Source organism: Zingiber officinale, chromosome 4A (genome assembly GCF_018446385.1).
Source record: "Zingiber officinale cultivar Zhangliang chromosome 4A, Zo_v1.1, whole genome shotgun sequence".
Lineage (NCBI taxonomy): Eukaryota > Viridiplantae > Streptophyta > Magnoliopsida > Zingiberales > Zingiberaceae > Zingiber > Zingiber officinale.
This window is the reverse complement of record NC_055992.1, coordinates 144852825-144866619: the sequence shown is the minus strand read 5'-3', so window position 1 is coordinate 144866619 and position 13795 is coordinate 144852825. Positions and strand designations below refer to the sequence as shown.

Sequence of the window (13795 nt, the reverse complement as noted above, 5' to 3'; positions counted from 1 at the left end):
CTAAAGGTGTGCCACCTATAAGTACAAGTACAAGTTCTAGATCAGTGAATATGCAAAAAAGGCCCAGACAAATAGGTCCAATGGATACGTATTTTGCTCCTAATGTACAAAAAATTGTTGAAAGTAGAAAGGGTAAAGAAAGACAATCTACGATAAATGAGGCATACAAGAAAGAATTGAGGGGAAAAGCTTGTATGGCCATAACTGAGTGGATGTATGATGCGGCAATTCCATTTAATGACGTTAACTATTCAAGCTTCAAAAGAATGTTGGACTTGGTTGGCCAATATGGTATAGGTCTAAAAGGACCTAGTTATCATGAGGTGCGGGTTCCTTTTCTAAAAAAGGCTGTTGATAGTGTGACAAATGATTACATTAAGTCGTGTGAAACAGAATGGGCCAAGTATGGTTGTAGTTTGATGGCAGATGGGTGGACAGACAAAAGGCAGAGAACATTGATTAATTTTTTAGTGAATTCTCCTAAAGGTTCAGTTTTCATCGAATCGGTTGATGCTTCTGATTATGCAAAGACTGGAGAGAAAATATTTCAATTGCTTGATCGATTTGTGGAGCGTGTAGGAGAAGTAAATGTTGTTCAAGTTGTTACAGATAGTGCAAGTAACAATGTGCTTGCTGGTAAGAATCTATTTAATTATTTCTTATCAATATGTTTTTTCTTATATATGTTAAATTTATCTACTTTTCTAACTTCTTTTGTAGGAAAATTATTAGAAGCAAAAAGGCCACACTTGTATTGGACTCCTTGTGTTGCTCACTGCGTTGACTTGATCTTAGAAGATATAGGGAAATTGCCTGATTTTAAAGCAACATTGAAGAAGGCAATGAGTGTGAATGCTTACATTTATGTTCGCCCCGGCATAGTAAATATGTTGAGGCAATTCACAAGACAAAAAGAGCTTTGTCGGGCAGGTGTCACAAGATTTGCTACTGCTTTTCTTACTCTTGAAAGGATGCACCTACAGAAGCAAAATTTAAGAAAAATGTTCATTTCAAAGGATTGGATAGAGAGTAAATGGGCAAAAGAAGCGGCGGGGAAGAAGGTAGCTAAAATCATCATGGCACTTAGATTTTGGAGCAGTATTGTGCATATTTTAAAGATATATGGCTCTTTAGTCCGTGTTCTGAGACTGGTTGATGGCGAAAGGAAACCTGCAATGGGTTATATTTATGAGGCTATGGATAGGGCAAAAGAAACAATTATGAAGGCCTTCAAGGAGAAAGAAGAAAAATACAAAGAAGTGTTTGAGATCATTGATGCGAGATGGGAATGTCAACTTCATCGGCCTCTGCATGCTGCAGGACATTATTTGAATCCAGAATATTTTTATTCATACACAGATTCAAATATCTGTGGAGAAGTGGTGAATGGTTTGTTTGAAACTATGGAGAGATTGGTTTCAAGCGCTGCCGAGCAAGATAAAATCACTACCCAACTCTCTATATATCGAAAGGCAGAAGGGCTATTTGGGAGGAATGTAGCAATTAGACATAGAAGAGCATTATCTCCAGCAGAATGGTGGGAATGCTATGGAGCAAATACCCCAGAATTGCAAAAGTTTGCTATTAAAGTGCTTAGCCTCACTTGTAGTGCTTCTGGTTGTGAGCGCAATTGGAGTGTATTTGAGCAGGTATGTAATAAATATAAATGTTTGATACTATTAGTGTGCTACTTTTATAAGTAGAAAATATTCTTTGATATTTTATTATACTTATTGTGATTTTTGATATTTTGTAGATTCACAGCAAAAAAAGAAATAGGCTAGCTCAGCAGCGCTTAAATGATTTGGTATTTGTGAAATACAATCGTGCCTTAAAGCTTCGGTATGATGCACGTGATAAGATTGACCCCATCTCTTTGACAGATATTGATGATAGTAATGAATGGTTGATGGGTAGAATGGATGGAGAAAGTGATAATGAAGAAGATGAGTTGGTTTTTGAAGGTGATGACTTGACATGGGATGTCGTTGCTAGGGCTAGTGGAGCTGAAGAGCCTGAATATTGTACTAGAGGAAAAAATATTGCAACCATGACCTCTAGTTCAAATGCTAGGCCTAAACAAGTCGAGAAGGGAAATGCATCTTCCTCTATGAGACACTCATCTCTAAGATTTAGAGATGAAGAAGAAATTGAATTTGAAGAAGATGAAGATAACGAAGAAGAAGAATATAATGAGGATGATCTTGAGCTTGATGATTAATTTGACTTATTACGCTTGTTTTGATGGACTTTGTTAGTTTAAATTAGAAAGTTGAAATTTGAAAGTTTGAAACTTTTATTAATTTTATCATGGTGTTGTTTTGCTTGTTATATTTGATATTGATGTGTGTGGAATATTAATAGTTATCATATTTGACATAGTATATGAGTGTGGCAATAGTCTGGTAATCATCAACCTCATGTTCAAGAGGCGCGCGCCTCGGGCTCTAGGAGCTTTTTGCGCCTCAGTGCGCCTCGCGCCTCTAACAACACTGGCAGAGACCAATATATAAGCTATAGTTATAATCAAAACCCTAGTTATAAGAAGAGAATTAAGTTTTCTTTTTCCCGAAAACCCTCTTCTTTTTCCTTCTCCTCTCGCGACGGCGTTTCCTTCTCGGGCGAAAACGAAGCTAGGGCTTCGTCTCCGGCGGCCGGCGAGCACTTCTCTCCGTCTGTTCTTTACAGATTCGAGGTCTCCTCGTCGAAGAGAGCTCGTGGGCACGAGGAAGGGTTGAAATTTGAAGTTTCTCCACGAACCCTAGAGGTCTCTCCTTCGGTTTGAATTCAAGAATCATGGTAAGTTGCTACTCACCTACGGTAAGAGTTGCTCCGATTTTTGCTTTGGTGTTTTCTTGTTTTCTTGGGTTTTGCCATGAAGAAACTTGTTTTTGTTTGCTGTCGTGAACCCTAAAGAAAGAAAGGGAAGGGTTAGTTTAGTTCAAGCAGGTGGATTAGATTTCCTTCAAAGCTTTGTAATTAGTATTCCCAGGTTTTGACTCAAACCTTTGCTGTTTGTTACCTTAGTAGGCATGATCGGTTCATGTAGGACTTTGTAGATTTCGGAATCTGTTGTAGTTGTAATGATCTTGAAGTTGTTCTGTTAAATTCTGCAAGGATTGAATGGAGCATGATTTTAGGCTATAAGGTTTTGATTTTTTAACTATGTCAGATCCTGTTCGATTCTGTTATGTCTCATTGAATGGATTTGGAGTTGTGGATTATAATTAGCTTTGCAGTTTTAGTTGTTGCTCGACAGTAAGCTTGAAATGGTTTTAGATCCTTGTAAATACTCAAATTGAGCATGGAGTCAATTATATGAGAGCTACAGATCTAACAACGTTTACAGTTGTTCTTGAGATGTTAGAAGCTTTAAGTACTGTAGATTTCTAGTGTTGGTATGTTTACACAGCTTTGAGGTTCATGTTAGAGGATTGGTTATAAAGTTTTGTAAGTGCATTCCTTTAAGTAGTATGGATTCGTGAGGTTAAAGGAAGAAAGAAAAAGATTAGTTAAGTTTAAGCAAGTGAGTTGATCCATTCAAGCTTTGGAATTGGTACTGCAGCTTTCAAGTTAGATGTTTCTGTGGTGACCTTGATGAGCATGCTCTGTTCGTGTAGAGTTTCATAGTTTCGTATCTCTGCATTCTTGAATTTGAAGCATGCTGTGAAAAGTGTTGTTTCTGAAGTTACTGCTGTGAATCTCTTAAAAAAAGGAAATAAAATGTATAGGTTAGGCATATGGCTTGGATGATTGCAAGGTTGCTTTATTGTGTTATTAGACTGGGTTCTGGACAGGGTTGATAGTAGTAACTCTTTATTTGGTGAGTTCTAGTATGTTGCAACAGAATTCGACCATTAAGAAATTAAAGAAAGCATTTGATTTATGAAGTAGCATGCACTGAGATAACAACATTCCATGAACTTACGAGGAATTCCCGTATGAACTTAAAGCATTTGATTTAAAGAAAGCATTTTTCCCTCAAGTTGCTATAGCAGATTTGGGATTTTATCGTAGAGTTTTGGGCTCGATTGGTTGTTCTTGACATACCTGCAGTCTTTTGGGGTTTGTTTTGGTGTTGTTGGATTGTAACTAAGTGTCTCTTGTTAGGGAATTGGATTATAGATAATTCTTGATTTTTGATGTTGAAATCGTTCATACTGGATTCTTAAGAATATAGCATTATACACTTGAATGGTTGTAGAAGATGTAACATGTGAGTGGTTTGAACGCTATATTACATATGGCTAATAGTGAGGTTCAACAGATGATGAATAGCTACCCATTTATGCTGAAAATGCTATATAAACTGCTATTGATGATGAAGGTTCATTATACTGGATAGGTGGTTTCAAATACGAATAGAATTAATTGCTTCACCTGCATGTTACTTGGAACACTAGGAAAATTATGCTAAGTTTTACTGCTGGAGATTTAATTCTATAAATTTTCCTGTACCAATTGCTATGAAAGATAGTTCAGGTTTTATGAAGTTTAGAATGCAGATTTTATTAAGTTTACAAGTGCAGAATTTTATTAAGCTTACAAGTGCAGGAATTAGTTAGTGTAGTAAGCAGATTTTGTTAAGCTTAGTATGCAGATTTTAGATAAGCTTAGTATGCAAACTTTAGATAAGCTTAATATGCAGATTTTAGTTAAGCTTAATATGCAGATTTCTGTTTAAACTTGTATGCAGATTTTGTTTAAGCATTGCAGTGTTAGAATTTGTTTAAACATTTCATTTTTGTAAGAAGTAATCTTTTATAAGAAAAGTATAAGAAAGATTAAGAAAAGAAAGAAAAAGGCCAAGGTCTTAAGTAAATCCCAAAGTCAAGACTTTAGGGATTTTGGCACACAAGGTGCTTAAAGAAAATGCTGAGGCATTATATATTATATAGAAATATTAAAAGATAACAAGTATTTTACTTTTATCAGTGGCACTGTACTGGACTCTCTGTCCTTGGGCTGGGCTACCATAGTCGTCCCTAGGTTTAGATAACCTAGTAGTAACGGCACGGCCGACGGTCGACGATCTAGGGTCGCCAAATGGGCCGCCAAATGGGTCGCCAAATGGGTTGGGTCGTTACAAAAGTAAAAGCAAGTACAGTTGCCGGGCCCAAGAAGAAGTTGATTATTATTTTGAAGTATTATAAGTATAAGTTTTTGAACAGGTAAAATGAGTTTTACATAAACATAAAGTATTAAAAATTAAGTTTAGAACAAATGAAATAAGTTTCATATAGTTCTAAAAATCAGTAAGTTTAGTTCTTTATTCTACCATGTTTATCTAGTGGATGAGTAGTTTTCATGTTTACCTATTAGATGTGTAGCATGATTAGCTATTAAAATTACATGAGTAGATTCCTTAGCTTTTCTTTGCTATTAGTTTGACATGAGCAGTTATGTTTATGTTTTATTTTTTTTTAGAGCATATAGTTTCTAGTTCTTTTCGTATACATGCATATTCGTGTTTTTATGAGTTAGATAGCGCTTACTAAGCAAATTTTGCTTATAGACTGCACTTCCTCTTACTGCAGATACAGGAAAGGAAAAGATAAAGAAAGGAAGGCGACAAGGAGGTGTTCGAAGGATGTGTGATGCCAGGACTATGGAAGCCTTGGGACTAAGAAAGAAGTTTTCTTTTAGTTTCTATTGTCTTATGCTATGTTAGAAGTATTTGAGATAGTACATGATATTTTGATGTGATTAGGACATAGTAAATGAGTTGTGATATGGTGTGATGAGTTGTGGTATTGTTTTCTTTATTTTGGATTTATTATACTGCGTGGTTGATTGATATGTGTTCCAGCCGCTTGTGGCTGAGTATATATTGCATGTATTGTTGAATATGGTCACCGGTACATGGGAGATTTTGCCGAAATTTTTCGGTAGGGTTTCCATGTGATTTTTAATCATACCGGTTAAGTAGAGTTAGTAGTTAAGTAACGGTCATCCTTAGAGAGTAGTAGTAGTAAGAAGGGTGGTCGTTACAAGCATCGAGAGCATCGATGAAGGGGGAGCAACGTCAAAAGAAAGCAGCTCTACAGGGGGAGTATCAAAGATCGATAATTAAGGCAGGTACGGTCTCTATCTCCTGACTAGTTATTTTAATTTATTAAAATTTTATCAAAAAATTCCTGTCAATTAGAAAATAATAATAATAAATTATTAAAAGAAAATGAGGAGTTAAAATTAACCTTAGCAACATCTTATCGATTAGAAGATTTTGACAAGATAAAAATAAAAAATAAAAAATTGGAAACAGAAATATGAAATTTAAAGAATTTTACATGCTCACATATTCAACAAGTTCAAAATCATAATGGACTAAATTAACATTTTAGATACCATCAGGGCCAAATTAAAAAATTATCATGAAAATATATTCCTAGAAAATTCTTGATTAATACAATTGGTAGAAACCTATATTAAGTTCTAAAATAGTGCTTAAATTAAATTTTTATGCATGTCGTACTTTTAAATTAATTTAATTTTTATTTACTTAGAATTATCTAAATAAATTATTTCATATAATTTCTATTAGAAATTAATGTCTTCTTCAATTTTTTCGAGAAAGATAATTTCATCACTTATTTGTTGGAAAATTTTTAATATTTTCTAGTCATTATATTATTTTTTATGAAATCTCTAACAAAAATAATATTTTTTTTATTAAAAATACTTCTCAGGATTATTTTTCCGAAGTTTATTTTTTCTATGAAACCTTATCATTCTCTTTCGAAAATTTTTCTAAAATTGCTTTACCGTTAGTGAATTTTCTATGAATTATTTATCCAAATGCTACTTTTTAATATTAAAAATTCTCAAATAGTTATTTTTTTGAAAATTTAATTTTTTTTCTACAAAGCTACTTGCTATAATACACACTTAAAAAAAATTTAAGATTTTTCAAGCTTAAAAACTATTTTTAAGAATTTGTTTTTTTTGAAAATATGCCTTTATATAAAAAAGAATTTATTACTGTTTAGATTAATTTTAAATTTTGAGTGACAATTTTATCTCTGCTTTGACAATATTTGTTTTACCGTTATAAAAAAATTTTAGAATCGTTTTCATGATTAAAAAAATATTTTTCACATTATTTTTCATAAATTATTTATAAATTGTAAAAATCCAGATTTTTTGAAATTTAAAACTTCATAATTTTCTGGATGCTAGTTGTTATGGTTTTTTATCTCTTAGACTCTCTTTTTAATTTATTTCAAGTTATGTTCATAACATTCCCCTACTTTAAATGTGATCAAATAGGGAGAATTATAGGTTAAGTCTAGATGGAGGGTACATTTTTTATTTCTATAATTTTTTTAAAATTATAAAATTTATGCTTGTTACCTTACTGTTATTTTTTTTTTTTGTTACCCTAACTTAACTTGGGCTGCTCACATCAAAAAGGGGGAGATTGTAAGTACCCTGTGATAGTTTTGATATGATCAATCATGTCAGAGTTATGTCCTGTTGTCTTTTGATGCCTTATGTCTAAGTATGCAGAAACTTAGGAGCACAAGAAGTCGAGCAAAAGACACAACTAGTGAGAAGGACGGCACAAGAGAGAGTCGATGAGTTCGGTGTGTCCGAGGGATGAGGCACTGTAGAAAAGTACGCTAGCGGACGAAAAGGAAGCGCGCAGCGTTTCTAAAGAACGAGAAGCCGGAGCGAAAGATTGTTCGAGAAGACCGGAAAATAGGTTCGGGTGAGCCCTATTCTGGATGACTAAAATCACCCAAGTAAGCAAAGTCCAAACAGAAGACTTGGACAAAAAGTCAACCAAAAGTTGACTATGGTTCGAGCACCTAGAGCTATTCCAGGCGCCCGAACCCCCGGGGGCAGCCAGGGCACCCCAGGCTCACGCCCTGGTCGAGGTTGGTTCAGCCCGATCTGGGCGGCCGGACCTAGTCCAGGCGCCCAAACTAGAAACTTTATCGAGTCACCAGCTGTTACGATCCGTTACAACGTGGATAAAGTTTTATCCTCGCCAGACGCCCAGAACCCTTCCAGGCGCCTGGATCAGGACTATAAATACAGTCTTGATCCCAGTAGCTAAAAACAACACTTGAAAACAATCTTCATTCTGTTGAGCTTCATAATCTAGTGCTTTAACTGTTGTAAAAGGCTTCTCTGCCAGAAAAAGATTTAGTGGTGAGCTTTCAACGTCTCGGATTTATAATTTCCTGATTGTAAACCAAGTAAATCTCTGTGCCTCTTTGTTTTTGTTAATTAGCTTCTTAATTTGTTATTCAAGTGTTTATTTTAATCAAGTCAAAAGATCAAGAATGGTATTTCTTATTTTTATCATGTAGGGCAATTCACCCCCCCCCCCTCTTGTCGGCCGCAAGGGACCAACATAATTTCCTCCTTTTTAATGTGCATCAACCCAAGCTAAAGTTAGGGTTAAACCGAAATGCAATAACATAATTAAGTAAAGTAATTACAATTATAACAAAAAAATTTGCAATACAATAAATTAACTAAGTTAAGAATTTTACAAAATAAGTGCAAAGATAAAATTCTAAAAATATCATATCTCCCCTTTAACTTATACATATTCCTTCCCCTTTAATCATATCAAAAAATTTGGAAAAAAATAAAATTTACAAATATAAAAATTTGAAATATTTTTCTAGGAGTACATAATAGGAATTACCAATAGGCTAATATTTTTTAAAAATAATTTTAAAAAATATTCTATTTTTAATAATTAATATTCTATTTTGATAAAAATAATTTAAAATTTACTTTTCAAATTCAAAAAATCATGAAAAGCTTTATCAAATTTAAACAGAAAATCTTTATCAGTAGAAAGATTTTCACATTAGAATATTATTTAATTGAATAGAACTAATTTATTTCACTAGAACAGCCTATTTTTCAAAAATATATTTTTAACTCTAAAATTCTGTTAATTTTCTTGGATATGTAAAACATATTGTTTAATGTCAAAAAATGAGAATCTCCAAATTTCTATTTTCTTAAAGTTTTAATATTAAAAATTAACTTTTCATAAAATAATTAGTACTAATTTAGATAATATTCAAAAAATGTCAAAAAAAATTTATTATGATAGAGAACATCATGTTTTATCGTAGAAAAATAAAAAATTTCAAAAATAAGTCTGAAATTTTTTTTTAGTTTTTAAATTATGATTTTTATTAATAAAATTTATAGAAAATAATTTAATGGAAAAATATTTTAAAAGTTTTCTGTTAGTAGATAATACTATCGTTTTGCACAAATAAAACTTTGAGAAATACATATGATTATAAAAATTCAAAAAAAAAATTTAACAAAAAGTATAATGTTCTATCAGTATAAAAGTTTTGAGAAAAGAATACAAGCAGAAAAAAAATTACTCAAAAATTATTTTTCTATTTAAAATAATTTCTATCATAATAAATTAAAATTTGAGAAATTTAATCTAAAAAGTATTTTGAAACCCAATGTAAGTTTCTTCCTATTGAATTAACTAAAAATTTCAATGGTATATAATCCCTAGAGATTTTCCTAATCTATCCATGATGATTCCTAATATACTAATTGATTTTATCATAATTTCTAAATCTTAATTTTTGAAAATTATTTGAACATGCATGGTTATTTTCCTTTTTCTTTATTATTGCTTTTAGGTTTTTATTTTCTATTTTTAAATTATCATACATAACTAAGGGGCATGAATTTGTTAAGTTTAATTTAACCTTAGCATTTTTATTTTCTAATTTTAGTATATTTTTAGAAAGCATCTTAATGAATTCAAAAGACTTTTCAAGAGATAATGTGCGTACCTCACTTACCTCTTGGTTTATTCCTCCCCCTTCATCGATACTTTCTTTTGAAGATCCTCCCCTTTCGTTGCTATTTTTCTTTGAGGATCCTCCTCCTTTGTCGATGCTCATCTATGAGGAACTTTCGACGTTCCTCTAGTAATCGGCCATTAGGGCTAATCCTCTTCTAGATCCGATTCTGATGACGATGATTCATCCCACGTCACCTTCAAGTTTTTGTGCTTTGTTCTTGGATCTTTTGCTTTGTCTTTCTCCTTCTTCTTCAGTTTGGGGTAGTTATCCTTAATGTGCCCTATTTCTTGGTAGTTATAGCATCGAACCTTTCTTTTGCTCCGAAAGTGTTTTTTCATCTGCGACTTATTAAATTTATTAGATTTAATAAACTTACTAAATTTTTTTACCATTAGGGTCGCTTCCTCTTCATCGATTGACGCTTCGGAGTCTTGTTCATCCTTTTAGGCTTTCTGGGCAAGATTGTGATTTGACTTCTCAATTTCTTTGGGATTTGCACATCAAGTTTTATGATGTTTGAAAGTCGAAAATAAGTTTTCTAGTGTACTTACCTCGAAGTTCTTAGTGATGTAATATGTATCTACTAAGGACGGTCATTCAAGAGTTCTCAGAAAAGCATTGAGTGTGTACTGAATAGAATCACGATTCATTACCGATTCTCCAAGATTGTTGAGCTGAGTGATGAGTTGTTTTATCCTTGTTTGGAGTTGAGCTATCTTCTCTCTCTTATTCATCAGGAGGTTTGTTAGCTGAGTTCGGAGGATGTCCCGTTTTGCTAACTCAGCTTCAGAAGTACATTCATATAGTTCTAGGAATTTTTCCCAGAACTCTTTGGCGGAATCGTAGCTACCGATCCAATTGACCTCCTGGGGTGGAAGAACATTCAGCAGATGGAACTCTATTTTGTCGTTCGCCACTAAATTGGTTTGTTCTTTATTTTTTCATGAGTACTCTTCTTTTTCATCTCCTTGTTGGTTCTTAGGGGCTACAAAATTATATTTCATGATTAGAAGAATTTCAAAGTCTGTTTTCGAAAATACCTCCATCTGGAGCTTCCATTGTGTGAAGTCTCCCTCGAACTTCAGTGGATGAATACTTGAATCGGCCATCGTCTTATTGCTTTAGAGGCGATTAATCCTTCTGAAGCAGTTTGGATCTGATACCACTTGTTGGTCCCGTGCGGTCGACAAGAGGGAGGTGAATTGCCTGCAAAATAAAAATAACTTCTTTCTCAATCTTTCAACTTACTCAGATAGCACAATTAAAATAACGCAAAAATAAAATAAATGACTAAAGAAAGTAAGACGGTTGTTTACTTGGTTACAACCTAAGTGGTTGTTAATCCAAGGCATTGAAGAATGCTCCACTAGAAGTTACTCCTTTGCTGAAGGCGGAGAAGTCTCTTACATACTTTCTAAACTCAGAAATCACTAGGAAATGGAATACAATTGTTGTAGTTCAGTTGTTATTAAATTTCTAGGTCCAGGGATCTTTTTATAGCTCCTGAAAAATGTTATCTGTAGCTTGAAGGCACCTTTAAGGTGGTCCAAGGCACCTGTAATGAGACAAGTTTTATCAGCGAAAATAAAACTTTATCTTGGTTTAATGCTCATTTGAAAGCACCTTCAACAACCTGGAAGGCACTTTTGACATTGTTTATGCGACACACCTTCCAAACCATTTAAGGCACCTTCCATGAGGTAGATCAACCTTTTAGCTGATCTTTGTTCACTTAGGTGATGCTCTAGTTAACCGGAGTTGAGCTCACCCCGAACTCCACTTTGATCTTCTCCTCGAACAGGCTTCCTCCCCAACTTCTCATCCCACGAACGTCGCTCGCGTCCTTCTTGTCCATCGGTGTACTCTTCCATAGCTTCTTGTCCCTCAGATGTACCGAGCTCGTTGTGTAACGACCCGGCCCCTCGGCCCCTTGGGCAGCCCAACTGGCGGCCCATTTGGCGTCCCCTTGGCGGTCCCTTGGGCGGCTCAACTGGCGACCCCTTATGTCGTCAATCGACGACCCTCAGCCGTGTCGTTACTTACTAGGTCTTCCCATCCCTGGCCAGTGGATTTTTGTCTTCCCTAGGATTCAAACTCTTGACCTCCAGGCTAAGTACTAGAGTTTATGAATCCTGGTAGCCAAGTAAGGCGCTCACTTAGCTACCAGGATTTATAAACTCTAGTACTTAGCCTGGAGGTCTAGAGTTCGAATCCTGGGGAAAGCAAAAATTCACTGGCCATGGGTGGGAAGACCTAGTGAGTAACGGCACGGCCGAGGGTCGTCGATTGACAACATAAGGGGTCGCCAGTTGGGCCGCTCAAGGGACCGCCAAGGGGTCGCCAAATGGGCCGCCAGTTGGACCGCTCAAGGGGTCGAGGGGTCGGGTCGTTACACGTCGGCTCCTGTCCCGTGACATCCTTCTCGTTCGTTGCATCTTCCACTCGATTTCTTGTGCTCCTAAGTTCTTGCACACTAAGACACAAGATATCAAATATAAACAAGACCTAACTTAATTTGGTTGATCACATCAAAATTACCATGGGGTACTTACAGATAAGATCAAGACGATTAGTGAGCTGATGTATGACGATGAAGAAGTTGACAAGGATATGGACTTTGAAAAAGAGGAATCAAATGTTGAAGTAAGAAAAGATAGCAGTGCTCTGGTTATAGAAATTGACAAACAAGATGTTGATAGCCAAGAACATAGGTCCATAAATGTTTTATTGCTTGGAACAGAAGAGTCTCAGACTGTGCTTACAGCACCAAACAAGCGTGACCAAGAAAAGCTGCTTGCTCCTGAAGCTCTAGTTTCAGATAATAAAGAGCAAAAAACTTTAGAATTAGCTACTGAAGGATCAGTTGAGGAGACTCAGACTTCAAGGACATTTGCTGGAAACCAATGTGAATTGGTATCACCTGTCGAAGTTCAAAAGGAAGAGAAGCTTGAGGAATTAGTTATATAGGAAACCGGCCTCATGAATGTTCTGTTGTTAATGAGCATATTATCAAGCCTATGTCAGAAGAACATTTAGAAGAAAATAGGGCACAATTAGTTTCCAATAGAATAACCAATTTACATACAGTAGATGGTAATGTATCTTTTGAAACTCACATGGATGTTCCTGAACCTGAGATTAGTGTCAAAGTAGATGAAGTTGTACCGAGTGGTAAGTCTATCGGTGATATGTGGATTGTTGAATAGTCAGTCTCATGTGTATCCCGACAGAGATTGCTGCAGATCAGATATATCTTGTGTTGTTGAGGTTAAACCGTCAATATTGGAAACTCCAATTTCTCCACAGGATTTGCCAGATTCTGGTGACGGATCATCTAACTGACAAGACGCACGTCCGTCGTAAAACAAAGTTATCACGTTGAGTGTAGTAGGTGTTCCATCGTAACAGATAGACAACCCAAGTTAAGCAATGTTGAAGCCGAATATGTAGTCAAACGTGATAGATTATATCTAGCAGGCATCTGCATGTCCACAACACATAATTGTCAAATTGATGCATCTTTCTCTTAGACTATTGTCCGATACTATTTTAAAATTGAGGATGAGTTTTTACAACATAGGGGATTAATACAGAAAGATTCGAATATCTTTCATATTATTTTTAGTATTTTTGAGTTTTTTTAATATTTAAGATATTTTTGATATTTAGGATATTCTTTATTATTTTTATTTTTTTGTATTTTTAGATTTTAAATCGTTTAGGGATTTTAGAATGTACGTCTGTTAAGAATTTTTCTTTTATGTTAAGATATTTTTTTCTTTTTTTACAAGTTAGAAATTATGTTCCTTTCTTTGTGTTTTAAGTTTTTGGAGTGTATATAAACAATAGTTTGAGTTGATGTAAGGTGAAGTTTTTTATTTAATAATACTTTTATAGTACTGTTTATTTCTTATTTTGTAGAATTAACCGATTCAATAATTCATAAAATAATCACTATCTTATTTGTCACAGAACCATGCCCTGGG

At 34.5% G+C, this 13795-nt stretch overlaps 1 protein-coding gene across 1 annotated transcript; it reads left to right on the top strand.

Annotated features, from left to right (window-relative positions):
* Positions 1-728: 728 nt before the first annotated feature.
* On the top strand, positions 729-2155 carry LOC121972895 (the record flags this gene model as incomplete). Its single annotated transcript, XM_042524512.1, has 2 exons — positions 729-1649; positions 1757-2155. Coding segments are annotated over exons 1-2 (1206 nt in total), but the record flags the coding sequence as incomplete, so codon positions are not given.
* Between the last annotated feature and the right edge of the window lie 11640 nt (positions 2156-13795).